Source organism: Chiloscyllium plagiosum, unplaced genomic scaffold, assembly GCF_037043375.1.
Source record: "Chiloscyllium plagiosum isolate Xiang-an unplaced genomic scaffold, Cpla_swu_hap1 HiC_scaffold_12, whole genome shotgun sequence".
In the NCBI taxonomy this organism is placed as follows: domain Eukaryota; kingdom Metazoa; phylum Chordata; class Chondrichthyes; order Orectolobiformes; family Hemiscylliidae; genus Chiloscyllium; species Chiloscyllium plagiosum.
This window is the reverse complement of record NW_028270150.1, coordinates 41252211-41279749: the sequence shown is the minus strand read 5'-3', so window position 1 is coordinate 41279749 and position 27539 is coordinate 41252211. Positions and strand designations below refer to the sequence as shown.

Sequence of the window (27539 nt, the reverse complement as noted above, 5' to 3'; positions counted from 1 at the left end):
TGTGGAGGATGTTCCCTTTGGTTTTCTCCCTGAACCTGTTCATATTCTCTGGAAGATTACTGTCATCAGGTGGATATTCAGCTTCTGCTTTAGACCCAACGTGGGTCTTCCACTAAGTGAGGCATCACTTTCACTTTTTCCTGGCCTGTTTGAGAATTTCTCTGATCTTCCTTTATAGGTACAATGGACTATTCAATTAAGCAGATGTCTGGTTTTGTCCTTTTATCTTCCCTTTTGTTTAGTTATTCTATCTTGCTACCTTGCATTGCGATGGACCTACCTCCTGCCCTTTCTGACTTCTTCACAACATATTTTCTTACCTATCTTGGTACCATTTGTGAATTTAGCTACTGTGCCTTTGCTCCACTCATCCAAGCCATTTATGTAATTGTAAAAGGTTGAGATCTCAGAACAATCTCAGGTGGGTCTCCACTCATCACATCCTGCTAATCAGACAAAGACACATTTATGCACACTCTTTTGCTTTTTGCCAGTCAGCCAATATTCTGTTCATGCTAATATGCACTACGAGATTTTACTTTCTGCAAAATCCTTTTATGTGGTACCATGTCCAAGTGCAGTATTTCAACACGTTTCCTTTTATACAGCACATATTACTCCTGCAAAGACATCTAGTAAATCAGTTAAACAAGATTTCCATCACAAGTTCATGCTGACTCTTCTTGTTACCTTGAGGTTTTCTAAGTACCAAATTGTAATTTCTTTAATTAGATTCCAATGTTTTCACTATGACAGACATCAAGATAAATGGTTTTAATTTCCTGTTTTCTGCCTATCCCTTTTCAGATAGAGGGGTTATATTTTCTATATTCCAGCCGAATGGAATTTTTCTTGAATGTAGTAATTCTTAGAAATAAAGATCAACCTCAATACATTTATGCTTATATTAGTTACCCTTCTTATGACCTCAGAATTAAGTCCATCTTTATTCAGAAACTTGTGTCTCTGCACCACCATCAATTTGTTTAGTACCACTTCCCTCGTAATTGTAATTTCACTATGCTCCTCTCTGTTTTCTACCTTCTCATTTATGGTTATTACTGGAATGTACTTTGTACCCTCTATAGAGAACACAGCAGCAAAACATTTGTTCGTTTCAAATATCATTTCCTTATTATCTGCTATTACTCTTTATTACCACTGTCTGAGGACCCACAATCAGATTATTTGGTCTTTTCCTTTTATGTACCAGTAAGCATTCTTGCTATCTGTTCTTACATTTCTAACTAACTGTAGTTTGTTTATCATGATTGACATTTAAGTCATTCTCTACTGTTTTGTACATTCTGTCTAATCATATGTTATTCCACTCATCTTTCAACGGCTATTTTTTTTTCCTTAAGTTTAAATACTTTCCTTAACTTCTTTATATAATCACAGATGCTGCATCCTCTGTTCATAATTTTCTTTAAGGTAAGAACATATTTATTCTGATTATACAGAATGCAAAAACATTTTACCTGCAGCTATTCTAATAATCCTATTAATTTGCTTTCATTCTTTCTTGGGTGTTATCTTTATCTTTCCTTTCAATTTTAAGAGAATTATGTCCCAAAAAAGTGTTATTTAAAAGCCAAAGCGGTTTTTAACTTTGAGAGTAAATTGGAGTTAATTTATTCCTAAAACAACAGATTTCCTGAAACTCATAATTAATACATTAAGCTGATACAGTTTCAAATTTACTTTCAACTGCAAAATCGCAGAGATGGAACTATTAACCTTTTTAGCAATTGCAACATTTTTGAGGCAACCATATTGAGCAATCTTGAATTTAAACCTACGTGACTTGAGATTGGAGGTGGTCCACTATTGTTAATTGAATATTTCTACAAATTGAATTTGTAAACCGAAAGTATCTTCTACATGTTGCATTTAATAAAGCAAACTGTCTAATCATATATATTTGTGCCCCGGTAGGTGATTTTTTTTCTATTTCAATATCATTAGGATTTAGTACTTGAATTGCACACCAGTAAAATTGGTTGTTCGGCTTAAATTCAAATTAAAAGAAATACCATTAAGAACTTGGATTAGTGGTGCTGGAAGAGCACAGCAGTTCAGGCAGCATCCGAGGAGCAGTAAAATCGACGTTTTGGGCAAAAGCCCTTCACCATTAAGAACTTGTCATTTTAGAATTCTTTCCGTTGAATTCTAAATGAACAGAGAATTGCATAGCAGGAGCTGCTCACAATTTATTGATATAACCAAAATTCAATGATGAAAAAGTATATAATATTTATAGTTGGCAATTGTAATTCGTTCACTTTCCATAATTTCTTGGCAATACTCAGTAATCAGGAAATTACATTGTAAATAGAAACACCTCACGTGGGTCATCTAAATTATCATCAAATTCCCCAATTTTTTCCTAACCCTCACTCTGTTTTCTTCCCCTAATTGAGACATAAAAGTTTATGGGTGGATTTGCCAGGTGGATGCTCAAAAGAATGTTGCCCCTTAAGGGAGAGATAAGGGGATAGGGTTTAAAAAATAAAGGATCTTCCATTTATAACGGTGATAAGGAAATTTTTTTCTCCAAGGGTTGTGCTTTTTTAGCACTCCTTCAGAAAGTAGTAGGGATAGTCATTTAATATCCTCAAGTTGGAAGTAAATAGAACTTCCATTTAGAAAGGAGTCAAAATTTACTTGGATAGGCAGGAAAACGGGGTTGAGATCATAATCAGATCAGCCATGATCTTATTTAACTAGTGTAGCTGACTCAAAAAGCTCAATGCTCCTGTTCTTAATTTGATTTTACTGAATAAGTCAAAGCTCATTTTTGGAGGAATTTTTTGAGGCTTTGAAGCTTCTCTTATATGCTATAGAAATTGATGTGAAAGGGGTTACACAGGGGTTTCCAGTAGCATTTACACAAATTTACTTCCTTTACCCTAGCTGTTTAACATTATAAACTTCAACAATCAGTTCACCAAATTGGGTCTAAATCATTCTTTCTGAATATTGAGAAACTACTGTAATAAAAACAATGAATGTAATAAATTAATTTTGCAGCTTAACTTTAATTAGCAATAGAAATACTTAGACATATATTTGTACAATTTAACCAGTTTGGTGCAGTTTAAAATTAGGACTTCTAAGATACTGAAACAACAGACTGTTTTCAAATTTGCTTATATTTAAATATATTTGGATAGTCAGAGGTCAAACCACATGTGCTAAATGTCATTGAGCATTTCAGATAACTATCGCCAGTAAGAACCTATCTTGACTACTGGTATTTATTGATGCACGTTCTGCTATTGCACCACTCCTCTATGCTGACAAACCACTCTGTATAAAATGGTTGTGCGTGCAAGGGGTGAGGAGGAATCATTGTTGTGGACGTGTTTGTTATAGCAAGCAACTTTCTTCAGACAACAGCAGTGTAGCATGTCACGTTTGAACATTTAGGCTCAAATGTGTATATTGTAGCAGCAGGACTCATGATGCTGGTTTTACTCTTGCACAATCAATGCCGGAATCAAAACTACCCTTTTGTTTCAAGCTGCAGTTCTGTTTCATGTACAGACTAACCCTAATAGTACTTTCATTTTAGTTCAGGTTTATAACATTTATGATTGTTCTTTTTACCCCAGACAATTTGTATTATTACAACATAGGTGATAGTTGTTGATCTGTACATAAAATATTGCTTGTATTTTTAAACGTAAGTGTAAACTGTTGGTTACAAACTAATGTCAGATTATGTAATTCTTGAATATTTATACAAGGGAACTAGGTGGCACAGCGCACTGTCCTTTAACTTATAAGACAGTTACTAAGTGACAGATCAGATTGATGGCCGACAAGATTCTTTTGTTAACGTGCTGGACAATTATGATGCAAAATTAAATGGAGCAGTTTTAACTGAAATCCTAGTAGTTTTTGGGCTACAGCAGCAAGCCATTCTTTAAAAATTTAAAATCCAAGCTTAAATCAGGGGAGTTGGATGTTAGCAATCAATAAATGCTGGAGATCACATCGGGTCAGACAGCATCCATGGAGAGAAAGCAAGCTCACATTTTGAGTCTAGATGACTCTTCAACAGAGCTGGATGATGCTTTGATGAAATGTCAGCTAGACTCTTACAGCATCTGAGGGAATTTGCTCTTACCTGACTTGGGTGTTAGAACTCTCCATGAACTCGAGCAAGTTATCTCATACAATTCTTTGCTACTCATGTCATTGTGTATGGATCACATATCTATAATGCCATTCATACAGTATACTGTATCTAACATCAGCAGAAATACTTAGCACATTCAGGACCTTCTGGGATACCTGACGCAGGCACTATATTGAAACTGCAGTCGCACATGAGGTCAATTGCTGCAAGTCAGAAACTGTCAGTAACAGTTGCAATGTTGAACAAATTGCCAACAGAGGCAAGTTGGTACCCCTATTTTCTGACAGGATCCAGGGAGTCCTGTGGACATAGTGGTAGTGAGGATAGTCATCCTCTTTCCTCTGGGTCATCACAGGAGACCACAACCCCAGACCCTACCAGCCTGGTCGGAAGTTGCCACCCAGGATAGTGTAGTGTTCACGATTGAGAGGAATGCCCAGCATTGCTGAAAAAAGGTTAAATGACCTAGAAGGGTAAGTGATACCATCTTCTCTCTGCTACCTTATAATCACTCCAATTCCTTTATTGCACCCACCTCCCACAAAGGCTCACAAATGCTTGCAATATCTGGCCTCAATTGTTGTTGTGCACCTGAACCCCCAGACTACTCACCCTGCATGGAGTCTGCGCATCCTTTTCATGTCACCTTACAACCTTTCCTCCACCTGCACCAATATTTATAGCTGTGCCAAACACTACCACCACATTCAATTCCTCTCTTTGTCTCACGTTAGCAGAAAACATTCCACATAACTGAAAAGGCCAAGATTGGTAGTCGATGCCCAACCTTAGTCCCCTCACACCCTACAAGGAGAGAATCCTTGCTTTAGGAGGGGAGGGGACCTTGACTGTCATATAGTGATCCAGCGACCTTCACATTCTGAAAACCAAATATAATGTTCATTGTCACATGCTGTGCTGCTCTCCCATTACCAGCAGTATGAATGTATTTTTACATGCCAAAACTTCAACCATATTTCATGACTCATTTCCACTTTATTCTCCTGTAGGCACCAGCGGCATCTAGATTACATTAGATTCCCTACAGCGTGGAAACAGGCCCTTCGGCCCAACCAGTCCACACCGACCCTCCAAAGAGTAACCCACCCAGACCCATTTCCCTCTGACTAATGCACCTAACACTATGGGCAATTTACCAATGCCAATTCACCTGACCTGCACATCTTTGGACTGTGGGAGGAAACCGGAGCACCCGGAGAAACCCACGCAGGCATGGGAAGAATGTGCAAACTCCACACAGACAGTCGCCCGAGACTGGAATTGAACCTGGGACCCTGGATCTGTAAGGCACATGGTCTTTTTCAAGAAAAGACTAGCCCTCGGTGCTTTATCACCTCCTCCACTGCTGAAGAACAAGCTACAGACACCTCAGATGAAGCACTTACAACTCTTTTCTCCACCAGCACAGACATTGACACTTCATTGATATGTTAGCTAGATTAGAGCCCCGAGCAAATTCTGATGAGCACATTACTGCCATTTCAGCACAGTTGTCTGAGAAAGAAATTTCCCAGGTTGCTAGCACTTCGAGAGCTTCCAGAAATCAAGCACTTACTTAGCCCTAGGTAGGGAATGGTGTCAGCATTACTAATTTTATTCAACTACACACTAAGAAACAGGAACAGCTTGCAGGTTTGTCAGATGCACTTGAGAAACTGACTCAAATGTTGGAGAAGTGCACCAACAGTATCTGTACTGTGTTCCCTGTGGCATGCTGACATCTGATCGCCCCTGTGGACCGGTCGATGGCTGCTATGAAGGCCCAGGCCTGTTCACTCAGTGTCTGTCAAATATACGCACAGACCTGCACGCCATTCCTCGAGTCATAGGTGCTCAGCATTGATGGCAAGTTGACAGGTAGATGAGGGACCTTTATCTCATTACAGGTGCCTTTCCTCACTACTAGGCACCCAGCATGAGGAGGAACACATAAGGCAACCCAGAAGTCACCTCTCAGTACACTCCAGAAGAGCAGAACCTCCACCTCCACCCTGCCTGCAATCTGGAACCCTTTGGGAGTTCCAACTGAGGACGGTGAACCTGCATCTGGCCAGGGTCCTCTAGCCACAATGGCCCCAGAGGCACCAGACCAAAGCTCCAAGACCAACAGACCAACAGGACAGGTTCCCTCCACCGCAGCTGCCAACCCAGAACTGCATCTAGGTGTGGTAGAAGGCAAAAGAAAATGACAGCCATCTGAGGGAATATAAGTGGCATGGGTGACATATGCTGCTCAATGTAAATGCATGATCACATTTATAGAGACATGTTGACTTTCCATCATCAGCAGAGTGATTAACTATCATTAAAGATTTAACTACAAGGATGGAAATCGAAAGGCTAGTCATACTTAGTGCCACATGATGTGCTAACCCTGTTTGAACAATAGCCAGCCTTTTCACCGCACCCATACTAGCACATAACTTTGTTAGATTGAATAAAGGAGCATCAGATGTTGTGAAGGCTTCCATTAATTTTTAACCTTAAATTTTATTAAACAACTACAAAAACATAAAAAAAAATCAAAGGGCCAAGTTGCATTTGGGATTACACAGGGAGTGCTGGCTTATGGAGCATCAAAACATTTGCAAACATATGGGTTCAGGTCCCCTATATTACACAGAAGTCCTGTCTGGGTTGCTTCTGCCAACACCACTGCGCTCTGGGATGCTGAAGGTGCTGTTTCTTCGAAATAACATTCTCAGTGTCTTACTGTACTATGCTATGGCTCTCAGGAGTCCTCATCATCCATCACATAGCCTTCATGCATCCACCACTTTAAGAGAATTAAGCAGCGCCTCAACAAACCCCCATAAATGACCAGAATGGAAGCTTGATGTGAGGGAGCCACTGTATGGTCCTCCTTTACCCAAGTGGAATATGGTATTGTATTGCACATATACTAGATGTCTTGACATGGTGTTTTGACTGCTACATCTAAACAAAGTACAGTGCCACTGCCTTTCTCTCACCTGCATGACATTCTATTAAAGATGAGTTTCAGTGTCTCTTTGGCATCTTCGACACATCACAAGGGCACTTACATCTAGAATTCTGCAATAGGAGCTGCTTCACATCCCCTGGAGGTTGTTGCTAGTCCTGGCCTCCCAGATGCATTTATTTCTCATCCTATCATGTGAAACAGCTACAGAGACAACCACACTTCTGTGTCTGGATTCATTCTGCATAGTTCCGATGAGTCTATATGGCCAATATCAGAAACAAAGCTGCTCCTCTGTAATGTGATAATTCAGGGGTTGCAGCACACATAAATAACATTTATAAGCTACCTCAAAATATTGTGAAATAGAAGTCTCCAACAAGGAGGGCAGAAGGATGCCTCTCCGTGCACTTTGTGTACTGCTGACCTGATCCAGACATATGCTGCTCAAGCCTTTTATCTGTACTAGGAGATAGTATATGTGATAGCAATAATGCAAACATCTCACTTGACAACAAACCTCAGATTATACAAGAAAGGCAGCAATTAATATAGGATAATTGTGTGGATCTTTAAGAGTCTAAAATATGAATCTTACAATCCTTGTAATGTGGAAACAGGCCACTTGGCCCAACAAGTCCATACCAACCCTCCGAACAGCATCCCATGCAGACCCATCCCCTTATTCTCTTATTCCATTCTGTAACTCTACATTTCCCCATGGTTAATGCACCTAACTTACACATCCCTGAATTTAGCATAGCCAATCCCCCTAACATACACATCTTTGGACTAAGGGGGGGGGGGGGAACAGATATCCAGCAGAAACCCACGCAGACACAGGGAGAATGTGCAAACTCCCAAAGGTGACATCAAACCCAGGTCCCTGGCTGTGTGAGGCAGTAATGCTAACCATTGAGCCACCACGCTGCCCTGAAGTGAACAATTTGTGTAGACTATGAAACTGGAAGGTGACTTCAGCTTTTGCAGTTAAAGTGAATCGTTACAACTTGCCTTGATTCTTCCTCCTGACGTGCCTTACCTCACACATTCCCATATGTTATTTCATCTGCCATTTCTTTGCCCACTCTCCAAGCTTGTCCAAGTTCTTCTGCAATCTCCCCACTTACTCATACTACCTATCCTTCCACCTATCTTTGTATCATCTGCAAACTAAGCAACAATGGTCTCAGTTCCATTGTCCATTTGTTAACATATAACATAAATAGTTCAGGTCCCAACATGGACCCATATGGAACTCCACTAGCCATCCCGAAAAAGATGCCTTTATCTGCACTCTGCTTTCTGCCAGTCAGCCAATCCTCTATCTGTTTAGGTACCTTGTCCATAATACCATGGGTTCATATATTTAACAGTCTCTTGTGTGGTATCTTGTCAAAGGCCTTCTAAAAATTCAAAAAGATCACATCCATTTGATCTCCTTAGTTTAATTTTCTTGTCACCTCCTCAAAGAATTCTAACAGATTTGTCAAACATGATGAAATCATACTGACTCAACCTTATTTTACCATGCAGTTCCAAGTACCCTACAATCTCATCCTTAATAACGGACTCTAAGATCCTACCAAGCATCAAAGTCAGGCTAAACAGTCCTTAGTTTCCTGTCTTCTGCCTCACTCCCTTCTTAAATAGGGTGTCATATTAATAATTTTTCAGTCCTCTGGGACCATCGTAGCTCTAGTAATTCCTGTAAGAAATCTGGCCTCAGCGTGGACCCAGTGAGACATTCTCCTGGCCCAGTGTGGCAATCACCAGGCCTGGTGTGATAGTCCCCCGGCTTAGCATGGCAATCTCTCTGCCTAGCATGATGGTTGCTTGACAAAATGTGGCAGTCCCTTGGCTGAGAAGAAAGTGAGGACTACAGATGCTGGAGATCAGAGTCGAGAGTGTGATGCTGGGAAAGCACAGGTCAGGCAGCATTCGAGGAGCAGGAGAATCAACATTTTGGGCATAAATGCTTAATCAGGAATCCCAAGCAGGTCATTCCTGATGAAGGACTTATGCCCAAAATGTCGATTCTCCTGCTCCTCGGATGCTGCCTGACCTGCAGTGCTTTTCCGGCACCACATTCTGTCGGCCGACATGGTGGTCTTCCAGTGGCCAGTGGCAGTCTTTCTGTCCAGCATGGCCTCAGGATGAACCTCAAGGGGATTGCAGAGTGGTCTCCCAGCCTCAAGAGCCTCGAGGTGAAGCCCAGCATGGTCTGCAGTAAAGGCCTGGTGCTGACTGGAGGCTAGGTGCCAGTGTGAGCTGAGTTGGAAAGACTATTGTTCTAAACTTTTTATTTCTCTATTTTGGGGACATTGGACCACTGGAAAATTATGCTGGAAAGAATAATAGTGGGGAGCAAGGAAATGGCAGAGGAACTGAATAATTACTTCATGTCAGTTTTCACGGTGGAAAACACAAGTAATATCTTGAAAACCCAAGAGAGTGAGGGGGCAGAGCTGAGTATGGTGAACATCACCAAGGAGAAGTGCAAGAAAAACTGAATGATCTGAAGGTGGATAAATCACCTGGACCAGATGGACTACACCCCAGAGTTCTAAGCTGAAGAGATAGTGGAGGCATCAGTGGTGATCTTTTAGGAATCGCTAGGATCAAGGAGGGTCCCAGAGTACTGGAAAATTGCTAATGTGACACTGCTGTTTAAAAAGGGAGGAGTAAGGCAGAAGGACAGAAAATTATAGCTGAGCCTTGGTTGTGTGTAAGATCCTGGAATCCATTGTGAAGGATGAGATTTCTGAATACTTGGAAGTGTATGATAAAATAACATAAAGTCAGTATCGTTTCATCAAGGGGAGGTCATGCCTGTCAAATCTGCTGAATTCTTTGAGGAAGTAATAAGCAGTTTAGACCAAGGAGAGCCAATAGATGGTATCTATCTGGAATTCAAGAAAACCTTTGACAAGGTGCCATACAGGAGGCTACTGAGTAAGAGAAGGGCCCATGGTGTTAGAGGCAAAGTGCTAGAATGGATAGAAGCTTGTCGTAAATCTTTTCTGAACCTTTTCAAGTTTCACAACATCTTTCCGATAGGAAGGAGACCAGAATTGCACGCAGTATTCCAACAGTGACCTAACCAATGTCCTGTACAGCCGCAACATGACCTCCCAACTCCTGTACTCAATACTCTGACCAATAAAGGAAAGCATACTAACCGCCTTCTTCACTATCCTATCTATCTGCGACTCAACTTTCAAACAGCTATGAACCTGCACTCCAAGGTCTCTTTGTTCAGCAACACTCCCTAGGACTTTACCATTAAGTGTATAAGTACTGCTAAGATTTGCTTTCCCAAAATGCAGCACCTCACATTTATCTGAATTAAACTCCATCTGCCACTTCTCAGTACATTGCCCATCTGGTCCAGATTCTGTTGTAATCTGAGGTAACTCTCTTCGCTGTCCACTACACCTCCAATTTTGGTGTCATCTGCAAACTTATTAACTGTACCTTGTATGCTCACATCCAAATCATTTATGTAAATGACAAAAAGTAGAGGACCCAGCACCGATCCTTGTGGCGCTCCACTGGTCACAGGCCTCCAGTCTGAAAAACAACCCTCCACCACCACCCTCTGTCTTCTACCTTTGAGTCTGTTCTGTATCCAAATGGCTAGTTCTCTCTTTATTCTATGAGATCTAACCTTGCAAATCAGTCTCCCATGGGGAAACTTGTTGAATGCCTTACTGAAATCCATATAGATCACATCTACTGCTCTGCCCTCATCAATCTTCTTTGTTACTTCTTCAAAAAACTCAATCAAGTTTGTGAGACATGATTTCCCACGCACAAAGCCACATTGACTATCCCTAATCAGTCCTTGCCTTTCCAAATACATGTACATCCTGTAGCTCAGGATTCTGTCCAACAACTTGCCCACCACTGAGATCAGGCTCACCGGTCTATAGTTCCCTGGCTTGTCTTTACCGCCCTTCTTAAACAGTGGCACCACGCTTGCCAACCTCCAGTCTTCCGGCAAGTCACCTGTGACTATCGGTGATACAAATATCTTAGCAAGAGGCCCAGCAATCATTTCTCTAGCTTCCCACAGAATTCTCGGGTACACCTGATCAGGTCCTGGGGATTTATTCACCTTTAACCATTTCAAGACTTCCAGCACTTCCTCCTCTGTAATCTGGACATTTTGCAAGATGTCACCATCTATTTCCCTACAGTCTATATCTTCCATATCCTTTTCCACAGTAAATACTGATGCAAAATATTCATTTCGTATCTCCCCCTTTTTCTGTGGCTCCACACAAAGGCCGCCTTGATCTTTGAGGGGCCCTATTCTCTCCCTACTTACCCTTTTGTCCTTAATATATTTGTAAAAAACCTTTGGATTCTCCTTAATTCTATTTGGCAACGCTATCTCATGTCCCCTTTTTGCCCTCCTGATTTCCCTCTTAAGTATACTCCTACTTCCTTTACATTCTCCTAAGGATCCACTCAATCTATCCTGTCAATACCTGACATATGCTTCCTTCTTTTTCTTTAGTCATCCAGCATTCCCTATACCTACCTGCCTTTCCTTTCACCCTGACAGGAATATACTTTCTCTGGATTCTTGTTATCTCATTTCTGAAGGCTTCCCATTTTCTAGCCATCCCTTTACCTGCGAACATCTACTTCCAATCAGCTTTTGAAAGTTCTTGTCTAATACCGTCAAAATTGGCCTTTCTCCGATTTAGAACTTCAAATTTTAGATCTGGTCTATCCTTTTCCATCATGATTTTAAAACAAATAGAATTATGGTCGCTGGCCCCAAAGTGCTCCCCCACCGACACCTCAGTCACTTGCCCTGCCTTATTTCCCAAGAGTAGGTCAAGTTTTGCACCTTCTCTAGTAGGTACATCCACATACTGAACCAGAAAATTGACTTGTACGCACTTAAGAAATTTCTCTCCATCTAAACCTTTAACACTATGGCAGTCCCAGTCGATGTTTGGAAAGTTAAAATCCTCGACCATAACTACCCTATTATTCTTACAGATAGTGAGATCTCCTTACAAGTTTGTTTCTCAATTTTCCTCTGACTACTGGGGGGTCTATAATACAATCCAATTAAGGTGATCATCCCTTTCTTATTTCTCAGTTCCACCCAAATAACTTCCCTGGATGTATTTCCAGGAATATTCTCCCTCAGCACAGCTGTAATGCTATCTCTGATCAAAAATGCCACTCCCCCTCCTCTCTTGCCTCCCTTTCTATCCTTCCTGTAGCATTTGTATCCTGGAACATTAAGCTGCCAGTCCTGCCCATCCCTGAGCCATGTTTCTGTAATTGCTATGATATCCCAGTCCCATGTTCCTAACCATGCTCTGAGTTCATCTGCCTTTTCTGTTAGGCCCCTTGCATTGAAGCAAATGCGGTTTAATTTATTAGTCCTACCTTGTCCCTGCCTGCCCTGACTGCTTGATTCACTTCTGTCCTCAACTGTACCAGTCTCAGATTGATCTCCTTCCTCATTATCTCCCTGGGTCCCACCAACACCCACCGTGCCCCCACCTTACTAGTTTAAATCCTCCCAAGCAGTTCTAGCAAATTTCCCTGCCAGTATATTAGTCCCCTTCCAATTTAGGTGCAATCCGTCCTTCTTGTACGGGTCACTTCTACCCCAAAAGAGATTCCAATGATTCAAAAATGTGAATCCTTCTCCCATACACCAACTCCTCAACCATGTATTCATCTACTCTATCCTATTCCTGCCCTCACTAGCTCGTAGCACTGGGAGGAATCCAGATATTACTACCCTTAAGGATGTCCTTTTTAAATTTCTACCTAACTCTCTGTAATCTCCCTTCAGAATCTCAACCTTTTCCCTTCCTCTTGCTGGCCCCTCTCCCCCGTGAGAACATTCTGCACCCTCTCTGAGACATCCTTGATCCTGGCACCTTATCCTCATATTTCGCCCTATTGATATTTTCTCTGCTGGTTTTTAAAGGCTTCTCAATCCCTTGGCTTTCCACTAATCTTCACTACATTGTACCTTTTTCTTTTGCTTTAATGCTGTCCCTGATTTGCCTTGTCAGCCATGGTTCCCTCCTCCTTCTCTTAATATGTTTCTTCTTTCTTGGGCTGCCAGAATTACCCCCTGCTTTACTCCTGCTTTACTCCCAGAATTACTCCTGCTTTTGCTGCTCTGCTGTCTTCCCTGCTAAGCTCTCCTTTCGGTCAAACCTGACCAGCCCATCCCTCATGCCTTTGTAGTTACCTTGACTCAATTGCAATACTGTTACATCTGGTTCCAGGCATGTCAGAGGTACTGCAAGGCTGTAAGTTCTGAATGAAGTGACAAAGTACCAAAAAGTAAGGTAAGGTAAGGTAAGGCAAAGCACAGCAAGGCAAAGCACAGCAAGGCAAAGATGCAGTGAGCATCCAAGTAGGACAAAGTGAGTGAGCATTGAAAGCACCAGCTAGGTGCCCTGAGATGCACCCGGCTATAATCCTTGAAATAAGTGCCTGTTCCTTTGCACAAAGTGGCAGGAGCATTGCCACAAAGGATGTCAGTGTGCTCCAAAGTGCGGTACTGAAGTGGATAATTGTATTCTGAGTGATTCAGAGATGTGCCATGATGATTTGGTGAGGTGTGTCTGATACCAACTTCCATGGATGAAATATGCAGGCAGTTGCTTCTCATTGAACATATCCTAAGATGTTGGAGATTGCTGGTCAAGGAGGAGATTCAGAGGAGCAGTGAGCTGGAGCTGTCAAGTTTTCATTCTGACTTTCATTTTGAGAATCGTACTGTCTTAGTTTCTTGTTGTTACATGGCAGAATAGCAAACTGCATATAAATGACATGAGATTAGGTACTAATGAGACGTAAATACATGTCAATAGGCCCTCACTGTTGGCTAGCAAGATTCTCATCTTGCTATACAAATGTTGGGTGCGAAATTGGACACTATCTTCTTGACATCAAGAATCTCATTTTTCTGATCTTGCTGTATAACCCAATTGGCTTGACATTATCCATGACATTCAGGGGTTGGGCGAATTCAGCCTAACTTGTTTTCTATCACATCCCTGTCCTGAGCAAGCATTCACTAAACAAAAGTTAATCTTACAATTGCAATATATGGAATCTTTTAAAGATTTTCATGATATGAAAAATGTATGTGTGAGAAGTTTCCTAACAGTGAAAGAGGTATAAAAACATTAGGGAACTTGTAAAGGAAACCTTATGAATTATTCCAATATGAAATCCTGTTAGTTGTAGATCCTTGACTTTGAATAACACAAGGGAGGTGCAGTAGTAGTTTGGTGCACCAATCTTTACACCGCTGAAGCTAGACGCCAGCTCGTGGACACCTCCTCCTACTGTCCCCTTGACCATGACCCCACCTCCCACCAACAAACCATCATCTCCCAGACCATCCATAACCTCATCACCTCAGGAGATCTCCCATCCACTGCCTCCAACCTCATAGTCCCACAACCCCGCACTGCCCGTTTCTACCTCCTGCCCAAAATCCACAAACCCGACTGCCCTGGCCGACCCATTGTCTCAGCCTGCTCCTGCCCCACCGAACTCATCTCTGTATACCTCGACACTGTTCTGTCCCCCTTAGTCCAAGAACTTCCCACCTACGTTCGGGACACCACCCACGCCGTCCACCTCCTCCATGATTTTCGCTTCCCTGGCCCCCAACGCCTTATCTTCATGATGGACATCCAGTCCCTATACACTTCCATCCCCCATCACGAAGGCCTCCAAGCCCTCCGCTTCTTCCTCTCCCGCTGACCCAACCAGTACCCTTCCACTGACACCGTCCTTCAACTGACTGAACTGGTTCTCACTCTTAACAACTTCTCCTTCCAATCCTCCCACTTCCTCCAAACCAAAGGAGTAGTCATGGGCACCTGCATGGGCCCCAGCTATGCCTGCCTCTTCGTCAGCTATGTGGTACAGTCCATCTTCTGCAGCTACACTGGCACCAACACCCACCGTTTCCTCCGCTATATCGATGATTGTATTGGCGCTACCTCGTGCTCCCACGAGGAGATTGAACAGTTCATCCATTTTACTAACACCTTCCACCCCGACCTCAAATTTACCTGGACCGTCTCAGACTCCTCCCTCCCCTTCCTAGACCTCTCCATTTCTATCTCGGGTAACCGACTCAACACAGACGTTTACTACAAACTAACCGACTCCCACAGCTACCTAGATTACACCTCCTCTCGCCCTGCCCCCTGTAAAAATGCCATCCCATATTCCCATTTCCTTCGCCTCTGCCGCATCTGCTCCCAGGAGGACGAATTCCACTACCGAACAACCCAAATGGCCTCCTTCTTCAAAGACTACAATTTCCCCTCCGACGATGCTCTCCACCGCATCTCCTCCACTTCCCGCACCTCCGTCCTTGAACCCCACCCCTCCAATCGCCACCAGGATAGAACCCCACTGGTCCTCACCTTCCACCCCACCAACCTCCAGATACATCGTATCATCCTCCGTCATTTCCGCCACTCCAAACAGACCCCGCCACCAGGGATATATTTCCCTTCCCACCCCTATCAGCGTTCTGGAGAGACCACTCCCTCCGCGACTCCCTCGTCAGGTCCACATCCCCCACCAACCCAACCTCCACTCCCGGCACCTTCCCCTGCAACCGCAAGAAGTGCAAAACTTGCGCCCACACCTCCCCCTTCACCTCCCTCCAAGGCCCCAATGGATCCTTCCATATCTGTCGCAAATTCACCTGCACCTCCACACACATCATTTACTGTATCGCTGCACCTGATGTGGTCTCCTCTACATTGAGGAGACAGGCCGCCTACTTGCGGAACGTTTCAGGGAACACCTCTGGGACAGCTGCACCAACCAACCCAACCGCCCCGTGGCTGAACACTTTAACTCCCCCTCCCACTCCGCCAAGGACATGCAGGTCCTTGGCCTCCTCCATCGCCAGACCCTGACCACATGATGCCTGGAGGAAGAGTGCCTCATCTTCCGCCGAGGAACCCTCCAACCACAAGGGATGAATGCAGATTTCTCCAGCTTCCTCATTCCCCTCCCCCCACCTTTTCTCAGTCCCAACCCCCAGATTCAGCACCACTCTCTTGACCTGCAATCTTCTTCCCGACCTCTCCGCTCCCACACCCTCTCCGGTCTAACACCCACACCCTCACCTCCTTCCACCTATCGTATTCCCAGCGCCCCTCCTCCAAATTCCCTCCCCTTTACCTTTTATCTCAGCCCGCTTGGCACACCAGCCTCATTCTTGAAGAAGGGCTTATGCCCGAAACGTCGATTCTCCTGCTCCTCGGATGCTGCCTGGCCTGCTGTGTTTTTCCAGCACCACATTTTTCAACTTTGAATAACACTCTGACAAGTAGACTGTTGACTGACCAGGAATGGATTATGCTACTTTTTAACAAGATGCATTGTATTTTCATTGTACAGACTGGATATGGAGTTAAAGAAAAGTTCTTCAAAAGACTGCCTGATTTAATTGCTTACTATAAAAAACCTGGCAAAGGTCTAGTGATTCAGTTAAGTTGCCCTCTGGAAAAAACCAAAACTAAACAAGAAGATGAAGAGAATGAATATGAAGGTATGTGGGGTGTTTTTTTTCAATTTTTTGTTTTTTAACAGCTTTTGTAGAAGCAATTAATTTGATGGCGAAAATAAGTGAATAAGTCAGAAATAGTTTAGAATTAATCCACATCCATTACCACTGATGCAGATAGAAAGCATACTTGTGTTGCCTAATAATTTAAATGACTATGGGAGTGTCGACCACATCCTAGTAAGGGATCTAGGTTTATTTGTAGTTAGCCTGCACTCCATAATACCAGACTGTACCTCTTAAAAGGGAATCTTGGTTGCAGCAGTGCTGGAAGTCATTGGAAGGCATTCTGACCAGGAAGAATGAAAACTAATAAAACAACAGGGCAAAAAAAGTATGTTTTAAGGATCTCTGGTGCATCAATAGAGGCGTTAGTGCAGGAGGTGAATAGGAGGAAAAGATTCCATATCTGCAAGGTATCAGAAAGCCCTCCAAACAGATACTGTGAGGCAATCGGAGAAGAAAACCGCTGTTTCAAAGTCAGCATTGTAACTCCAGGGTCAGCAATATAGCCCCAAGGTCTGGATCTAGAGCTGTAAGAAATGTAGTAATCTTTTGTGAGTGGTCAGGGAATGCATTTTCAACTATATCTTTACTTACCAAACCACTTGGTTAACATGCTCACAACTACCTCACTCATCTACCCAGAATTTCAATCAACCACAACCTAAATTACTTTCACGGTTTCACTACATCTTCAACACTCAAGCTGCAAGCCTTGCAATATTTCACAGCTGTTCACATATTCAGTGATGACAAGTACATTGCACTTCACACACTGATACAGTGACTTCTCTCAGGACATTTTGGTAGCAGCTCTGAATCAACAGATGACAGGTAGACTGCAAGTTCTTATCCTAAAGGTGAAGATGGTCCTGGCCATCATGGAAAGTGACATAGGCTAGTAGCAGGGCTGAAAAGATTGATGTTGATGGGATGTTTCAACTCAATCAACCTCACGCATACCTTCTGATTTACAAACTGGTGATGGTCCAAGCAAAGACAACCCCTCTCTCCCTACTCTCCACCATAAGCTTCCCCTCATGCCTTTCTTCCTTTAGATTTCCAACAATTATCATCTGGTGATATGAGGATCAGGGGATCTCACACTCACAATTCCAGCTTGGATATAAGCATTGTACAGCAGTTTAAAAATCTGGCTCCAAGCTGCCACAAGGCTAACGGCAGAGTTTGGAGTCCACATGGAAATGGCAGCCAACTTCATGATAACAGTTATGGAACTGATCATGATACAGCATCTGCAGGCCAGTGTCTCAGCTTGTACTGCAGTAAAAGCAGAAGTTGCACAACATTCAGTCATGCAACTAAAGCTCAGACTGAGATCACTTCCCTTCCCCCACCTCACCCCAGCTTCAACCTTCCAGCTCAGCACCACCCTCATGACCTGTCCTACTTGCCTATCTTCCTTTCCACCTATCCACTCCAACCTCCTTTCTGATCTATCACCTTCATCCCCACCCCCATTCACCCATTGTACTCTTTGCTACCTTCCCCCACTCTCCTCTCTGACCTATCACCTCCATCCCCAACCCCATTCACCAATTGTACTCTATGCTACTTTCTCCCCATCCCCACCCCCTCTCATTTATCTGTCCACTCTGCAGGCACCCTGCCTCTATTCCTGATGAAGGGCTTTTGCCTGAAACGTCGATTTTCCTGCTCCTCAGATGCTGCCTGACCTGCTGTACTTTTCCAGCACCACTCTTAATCTAGACTCTGGTTTCCAGAATCTGCAGCCCTTGTTTTTACTTATCATGAGATATATGCTTGTTGCCATCCAAGTTTGGGTCATGCAAGATCATGGACTGCTGAAATCACAGCTACTGATAACAGTACTCAAAGGAGTAAAATCAAATGGTCTTATAGCAACTCAGCAATCTATCCTCAAATAAATTACAAGGATTGCTGAGACCTTATAGGGTTTTTAGTGGCTTTGCAGTGCCTGAGCTACTGCCCTTTCTGAGGAAAATTACACTTATCATTTCACATCTTGGCAAGAGCTTTACAATACACCTTGCTCTTGTCTGTCTACTAGAAAGCCCAGACTGCTGCCAGCTTATGTCGAAATACTGCAGTTTGAAGCTGGCTTTCTAATGACAGAACAGTGGAAGGCCGTTTGTTGTCTCTCCCACTGAAAGGCAGCAGCCTTTGTTCTAATGATACGTTAAGCCAATAACCATCTGCCTGCTTAGATGAACGTAAATGACTCCCCCATCAACTGCTTGCTGTACAAAGTGATAACAAGGACTTTGCCGCATAGTGATAGGGTTGTGCAGGATACAGCAGACCAGAATGAATAGTAATGCATGCCTGGCAATTAATTCAGGGTTCCACCAGAGTGCTCCAGGCAACTGATTTATTATTTGTGTCAAACTGGTCTGTTGAATTGTGTGGTGGCATAGCTTTCATTCTATGCCTGCTGAACACATGTCTGGGTTGCCCTCTAGTGTTATGGATCAAGTGGTTACAATGGTTGGGTTGCCCTCCAGTATAATAGCTGTAAATGTGTTGCTGGAAAAGCACAGCAGGTCAGGCAGCATCCAAGGAGCAGGAGAATCGACGTTTCAGGCATGAGCCCTTCTTCAGGAATGAGGAAAGTGTGCCAACCAAGTAGGCTAAGAGGTTTCTAACCTCTCACTGCATTAAGAAATGTTTAGTTATGTCACTTTCAGTCTTTTTGTCAATCACCTTAAATCTGTGTTCCTTGATATTTGACCTTCTGCCAAAGGGAACAGTTTGTTTCTATCTGCTCTGCTTAGACCTTCATGAATTTGAACATCTCTATCAAATCTCCTCAGTTCTTTTTTCTCAGGAAATCTTCAGCTTCTTCAATCAATCAATTAGAAAAGCAAATGAATCATTGGTCTTCATAATGCAAGAGGGTGGACTATTAAAGTTAGAAAGGCTTGCTACCACTCTTCAGGATTAGGCAGCTAGGCCACCCCTACAGTAGTCTGTACAGTGTCCAATCATTTAAGAAGGGATATACTTGCATTGGAAACAATTCAAAGCAAATTCATTAAATGACTCCTGGGATGATATTCTGGTACTATATTATGAAACGTTGCCCTGTGAGAAATGTTTGATCAAGTCTGACTGACACTCAGAGGAGTTTAGAAGAATTACATATGTTCTTATTAAAGCTACTAAGAATCTGGAAGGGCTTTTCACGTTGGAAATTTAGAGGATATTTCTCTTATTGGGGAACTATAACTAGGTGTCTTCAGGCTGAATTTTCCCAACCACTGAAAAAAAAGAGCAATAGTGAGTCATTTAGAATATATGAAGAAATTAGAAAAATTAGATCCTCAATGTTGAAAAAAAAATCCACTTTATGACATTCTCGCTAGTGACTTGCAGTCCAGGCTGACCATTTAAGTGTAGAAGTCTTGAAAGAAGATGAACCTGAGGGTTCAGAGAGGCTGACATGTCAGATGCCAATGTCCATGGATGTAGGTTTTGTGTGTGTGTGGCTAGTACCAGGGTGTGCCCTGAGATGTTAGTGCCCAGTTTCCAACATGGAGAGCCTTTGGAGCAAGCAGTGAGCTAAATTTGCCAAGTCTTCATTCCAGTTTCCTTATCGTGTTTTCCTGATGTCAAGATCATTTGGTGAGTTTGGTAAAATGGTTGACTGAATATTAATGAAGTTGGTTGTGACATTAATCACTGCTTAGTGAGGATCTTGCCATGCCACTTGTCAAAAGCATAAAGTATGGCGTGAGTTGTTCCTGATCTCGAGATGGCCTCACTGTACTTGTCTCTTGATCCTGCCATAATCTGACAACATGGTGTTCAGACTCCTATAACATTCTGCCTAATGAGTATCCTCAAATGCTAGCAAGGGGGGACTTTCCTGGTTCACAGTGTTCTTTATACAAACATATGAATAAGAAACAAAAGCAGGACATTCGGTCCTTCGAGCCTGCACTGCCATTTAATAACAACGTGTCTGATTTGATGTTAACCTCAAGTCTACATTTCTTTAAATCCCCAATAATCTTTCATTCCCTTGGTAATCAAGAATCTACCTCCCTCTATCTTGAAAATATTCAAAGATTGTGCATCAACTGCCAACAAGCTTACAGACCTCTGTGATAAAAAAAATGTTTCTTTATCTCTGTCTTAGATGGGCGTCCTTTATTTTTATAACCCCTAGTTATAGATTCTTATATAAGAGGAAACATTGTTTCAATATCCACTCCTTAAGTACAGAGGATACATACCTAGTCTGCCTAACCTTTCCTTATAAAATAATCTACTCATTCCAGGTACAGCAAGCTTTATTTTAGCTGGCACCTTATCAACCAGCACTCTTGATAAACCAGCAAAAATTATTTACTTCAATTACTGCGATTTGCTATGATGTCCAAGTATTTATGCTGTAAATAAAGTGTAACAATGATGCGTATACCCCTGCATTATGTTTCTATTACTTACTTTTAGGAGGTGTGTTTATGTTTATACAGAGATTTTATTTCAGGAATGTCGATGTTTTGAAGCTTCACTTGGTCTGAGTTTACTGCAGTTATTCATAGCTCTTGATTATCCAGAATATTTGATCAACTGGTACACTCCTGCTGCCAGAGGTGCTGGTTAACAAACATTTCGCTGTATTGGTCCAGAAACTTTTCTCTGAACTGCTTCCAATGCATTAACAGCCTTGCAAAAATATTGTACAAAGTACTCCAGATGTGGTCTCACCAATGCCCTGTCTAATTGAAGCATAACCTCCCTAATCTTGCATTCAGTTACCCTCGCAATAAAACATAACATTCTGTTAGCTTTTCTGATTATATGCTGTACCTACATTTTGACTTTCTGCAATTCATGCACTAGGATTCCCAGATTCTTTGCATCTCAGAATTTTGCAATCTCTCATGATTTAGATGTTTTTTTTATTCTGCCAAAATAGACAATGCCGCAATTTCCCACATTGATCTCCATTTGCCAGATCTTTGCTGACTCTCCTAACCTATCCATATCCCTTATGTGCTCTTCACAACTCAGCTTCTGACTGATCTTTGTTTCCAGTGCCTTGGTAGATGCCAAATAGTCTGTCTAGTTTCATTCCTTTTATTAGACTTTGTATAGTTAGATATTACTGAGTGACGTGTTGGGCCATTCCAGAGGCATTTTAAAGTCAACATCATTGCTGCAGATCTGGAGTCCCAAGTAGGCAAGACCAGATGACATTAATGAACCAGATGAGTTTTTTTGACAATTGACAATGGTTTCATGATCACAGTAGACCTGTTTTTAATTCCACATTGTTAACCAAATTCAAATTTCACCATCTGCAATGATGGGATTTGAACTTAGATCCAAAGAGCATTAACTTGGGTCTCTTGATTACCAGTGTAGTGCAGTGACAATCCTATACGCTCCCACCTCCCCCAAATAGTTAATAATTTCTGAGCACTATCAGGAAGAAATGTCTGCATAATTTCTTTTTTATGAAATCAGCTATGTAAGATTGTGTGTGCAAAAAAAATTGAAAGAATAGCTGGTGTCTGACACATTATTACATGTTTCATGAGTACTGCTTGAGAAAGAAATGTGAGCCATTGACTGCTCAATGACAAGTAATAATGGGCACATTATCAGGTCAGAGATAGGCTATTTGCAGCTGCAAATCTTGCCTTCAATTTATAAAATGGCCTCTATTCAATCATAAATTATTTATATGAGTATTTTTTAAAAGAAGTAAGCTAAAAGAGGGACAATAAACGGTGGAAGGGTTTCAGGTGGTTTGTAGCAATTTAGGCCATTGTACTTTAATCAAGCCTAGGTATTAATAGATATTTTGCTTTCAGCCACTGCCAAGCATCTTATGCTTCCATTGTTGTTCTTTTTCCAGAGTGTTATGTTTGTGAGAAATTTACATCATTAATAAGTTATTGAAGAAAATATGATCAGAAACATCAACTGAGCTACTCTGAGTCAACTATGTGGAATAATTAACAGGCATTGACAGTAACATGTGCTTAACCTCTGTTAGAAGTGGCATTGAGTTGCAGAGATCTGAAAAGAAAATAAAGTTGGAACAAAAACTTGCCAGAAAATAGATAAAAGTTACTTTGAAATGATTTAAACATTATTTCAATACAATCTCCTCGATTTATTATTCATTTGTCTTTTATTTGCAGAAGTTAATGACGCTGACTATGTTGAAGTACTTGGCGAATGAAAATGTTCAATATTATTGAACAGAAGAACAACCTTCTTTCTTCTTAAAGTAACATAATGCATTGGAATTGTAATAGCACAATTTATGCATACGTGCATAGTACATCATAAGAATGTAACCACTTAACCCAGATGCAATATGCACATTGCATAAAAAAAACTCCTTTAGCTTCTCTCCCTCATTAGCAGCAGCTTTCATTTATTATAAATACCTTTAAATGTTCTTTGTAGTCACTGATCTTTAAAATTTCTAAGCAACTATAATTTGCTTTAAAATTTCTTTAAGGCCCCAGTTTTGTCATCAATGGCAAATTGATAACACTCACTGCTGACCTCTAAGGAACTGCCCAGGAATGCATTTCACATTTCCTGGTGTTAATTTGATTTTACTGCCAAGAATAGGGGCATGCTGGTATCCAGCACCAATGCCACTAAATAGTAAATTGAAAAATTCTCAGTAACAGGAAAATGGGATATAAAATGCATTGGTTATCCTTCACTTTTTCCATCAACTTGTAGAGAATGAATTGCAGATTGGAGTGCACACATAGGATTAAGACAGAAAGTGAAATATGTTGAATAGAAATTCGAAAATGATTTTATATTAAGTCTTATGACAGTTTTCATAAAGAAGAAATTTGACATTTCAAAAATATAAAATTAGATTTTGAGGGCTAAAATGGCTGCTCAGCAACAAATCAACACTGACAGCTTTAACAGCATTATCCCTGCAAAATCAAAATCCTTGCAAAGTCTGGGCTTTTGGGCTGATAAGGCCTTCATAAATTATTCTATATTTGATTTGGTGATATTGGTAGAAATTGCATAGAGAAAGTTCTGACTATTTTCATTTGGGTTTCTGCACAAATAGAAAATGAGAGTTCTGTAATTATCATAAAATTATTAAAGTCACGTTGTTAATTGTTAACAGCAATCCCACTTTAATAAGATTTTTCAACTTTAAATCTAATTTCCTCTCAACCTGAAAAAATAATACTGGAGAAACTCAGCAGCACCTGTGGAGATGAAATAGAATTAATATTCTAAGTTTAATTGGACTGTCCTTTGGAAACCCTCTCAATCTGACTGGGATCTACGCTCATTAAACCTGAGAACCAGCTTGATCTGGTTTCCACTTGTTTGTGAGAGTGTGCGAGAGGGAAAAATGGAAGTCAAATCTCCAATTGGTTCATTGACAAAAAAACTTATTTGTCACTGCATGAATAAGGAGATCTTCGCAACAGATTGAAGGAATTGTAAATTCAAAAGCTAGTTGCACAAAAACATGGCATTTCTGAATCACAGGTTTCCATAATTCTGAACCGAAAATGTCTTTATGGAGTGGAAAGGCAATGAAAATAGGAAAGGCAAGTGTAAAAGTAAAAATCACCAATATTAATGAAGCTGCTTTGCTAATTTCATTACAAAAGAACTCAGAAAAATCAAACTTGATGATGACAGTTGAGAGATAATATTAATAACATTCAGACCTTGCCAAAGGTCTGAGTGTGAAATGATTTGAAGAGTTACATGGTTAAATGAATTCCTATGCCATTGGAAATTGAGACAAAGGCTTGCCAACAAAAAGCTGTGTGGATATTGATCAACACTCTGGTAATGTATGGACAAAAGAAATATTTCCAGATTTCTAAGTTAAGTGTCTACCTGTTTCTCCTGATCAAATTATGCATAAAAGGGAATGTGTAGTTTGTGGCCAAAAATGAGAAAGTATATTATCACTGTTGATTAGAAAATTGTTCATGTTGGGGGAAACCCTTCTGAATGAGAAAAAACAAGAGCCCACATTGGTTTAATAATGTAGAAACTTTGCCAATCCATTGTGAAAGCAAACTACCGCTTCAGAACATAAACAACTTTTGGAATGTAGATGCAGTATTTTAATGTCAAGCTGAGACAAAGGTGCATTCAGTGGATGTTTATTTTTAATTCTTTGATGGAATGTGAGTGTCTCTGGCATTTGCTTCCCATCACTAATTTATCTTTGAATGGGAAGGCTTAGTAGGCCTTTATAGAAGTCAGTTAAGAGTCAACAATATTTCTGTGGATCTGGAGTCAAAGGTGGGCCAAACAGGGAAAGGTTTTCCTTCCCTGAAAGGACATTAATGAACAAGATAGGTATGAACAAAAATTAACAGTGGTTATAAGTTTGCCAGTAGATCAGCTTTTAATTACAGATTTATTTTTCAATTCAAATTTTACTGTAGAGATTTGTTCTGATAAATAGATATATCCCTACAGGGGTGAGGGCTCATTTTCAAGAATTAATCCTAACCCTAGAATTATCAGTTAAACAAATAATATTTGGAGTGATGAAAGGAACCATAACTGATTTAATGAGCCATTTGCAGTTCCACTGTACTGGCCGTGTATATTTAAACATGCATTGTTTTAATCTTTGGGACGAGCATGTAGTACTGGTGGGATGAACCACATATTTAAATTCTATCAGTTACCAAGCTGGGATATGAATCCCTGGTCCTAGAACATGAGCCTAGGTCTTTGGATTACTAGTCAAGTAACAATATTGCACCACCGCCATGTCATTTGCTATTATATGACTCAGTTGTTCACAAGGTATAGTGCAAATTTTATACTCATTAGCACTTGCATCAACAAGCTGCAGGGCCAACCAACAGTCTGAAGCAATATTGCACATGAGCAAGGTGCATTCCATTTTAGATGCCACTGAGGATGCCACAGGTAATGAAAAGCTACAGCTTTGCAGTTATTCAAAGAGTTTGGAGTTTGTGTAATGGAAGAGAGAATGCAAAATTTAATAACTGTGAAATCCTACCAAAAGTAAATGCAAGATTCTTTGTAGCTTAAACCTGAATTTCAAAAGATCAAATGATGAAGCTTTTTTTTAACATTTGAGACCATGTTCACATTTCAAAAACTTTGCATTAACTAGTTGCTACATTAAACTTTAAAGTTTTTTAAACTTTAGTGTTAGACTATATATCATCACTTTAAGAAGCTTTTCAAAATTTAGCCAAATAAAACATTTTGCATTAGACCAGTCTTGATTTGTTTCTTCGTGCTTCATGCTTTAGAAAAATTCCTGTTTTATTCTAACTTGCAAGGTTGTTTCTGAATAAATTATTGTACAGCACAATGTAGAAAGTAAGGAAATATTAAATGTTTATATGTCTCAAGGAAATTCAAGTTTTCTCCATAGAGTCCGTTGTCCTTGGAGGAGAGATATGGATAACCCTGTTTGAAAGAAGAACAATTGTTAACAGGGTCAGTTTGGAAAATTATTCAGTAGAGTTGACAACAACAACCAAAAGTTTAAAGTGGGAAATAACATTAGTTCTCAGTATTGCTTTTGTCAAATAAACACACATACTTACAGCATAGCAGTATGTGGTCCAGAAGCCTCAGAAGCAAAGATTGTGTTTGTGAGAAAATTTTAAAGTTTGACACATTTTCAGTAATGTGACCTCATGAGTGGAAGGCTAGATGGTTTACTATTTATCCAGATTCTTGTCTGTAAGATACCTGGCCGAAAATTGAAATCTGAGCATTTGGAATATTTAGTATGATATAACGTGTAAAAACATGAGAAAATCATTCCCATGATTTGTAATGATTTATAACATACTGATTGAAATAATTTTATTTAGCAATATATGTCTGCCTTCATATAGAGTCATAGAGATGTACAGCATGGAAATAGACCCTTCGGTCCAACCTGTCCATGCCGACCAGATATCCCAACCCAATCAAGTCCCACCTGCCAGCACCTGGCCCATATCCCTCCAAACCCTTCCTATTCATATCCCCATCCAATTGCCTTTTAAATGTTGCAATTGTACCAGCCTCCACCACTTTCTCTGGCAGCTCATTCCATACACGTACTACCCTCTGTGTGAAAAAGTTGCCCCAGAGGTCTCTTTTATATCTTTCCCCTCTCACCCTAAACCTATGCCAGGGAAAACAGCGCCAGCCTGTTCAGCCTCTCCCTGTAGCTCAAATCCTCCAACCCTGGCAACATCCTTGCAAGTCTTTTCTGAACCCTTTCAAGTTTCACAACATCTTTCCAATAGGAAGGAGACCAGAATTGCATGCAATATTCCAACAGTGGCCTAACCAATGTCCTGTATAGCTGCAACATGACCTCTCAACACCTGTAGTTGAAAAATGTGATGCTGAAAAAACACAGCAGGCCAGGCAGGCTTATGCCCGAAACGTCGATTCTCCTGCTCCTCGGAAGCTGCCTGGCCTGCTGTGTTTTTCCAGCATCACATTTTTCAACTCTGGTCTCCAGCATCTGCAGTCCTTACTTTCCCTCTCAACTCCTGTACTCAATACTCTGATCAATAAAGGAAAGCATACCAAACACCTTCTTCACTATTTTATCCACCTGCAACTCCACTTTCAAGGAGTTATGAACCTGCACTCCAAGGTCTCTTTGTTCAGCAACACTCCCTAGGACCTTACTATTAAGTGTATAAGTACGTTTGTTCCTAATCAATCTTAATATTAAATGAAGGGTGGATTCAATGGCCCATGTAGCCTACTTATAGATCTACTTATGTTCTCATGCAGTCTTGAACACAGCAGAGCCAAGGTTGGCTGCATTAAAAATAATTGTC

General features: G+C 41.1%; 1 protein-coding gene across 1 annotated transcript in view; it reads left to right on the top strand.

The window, feature by feature from the left end:
• The window catches only part of LOC122555257 (SH2 domain-containing protein 1B), a 33540-nt gene extending 9202 nt beyond the window's left edge, over nt 1-24338 (top strand). The window contains exons 3-4 of the mRNA XM_043701065.2: nt 16548-16698; nt 22881-24338. Coding sequence (XP_043557000.1) covers nt 16548-16698; nt 22881-22921 — 192 coding nt within the window. The 3' untranslated portion in view covers nt 22922-24338. The remainder of the gene's footprint in view (nt 1-16547; nt 16699-22880) is intronic.
• The last annotated feature ends 3201 nt before the right edge of the window (nt 24339-27539 follow it).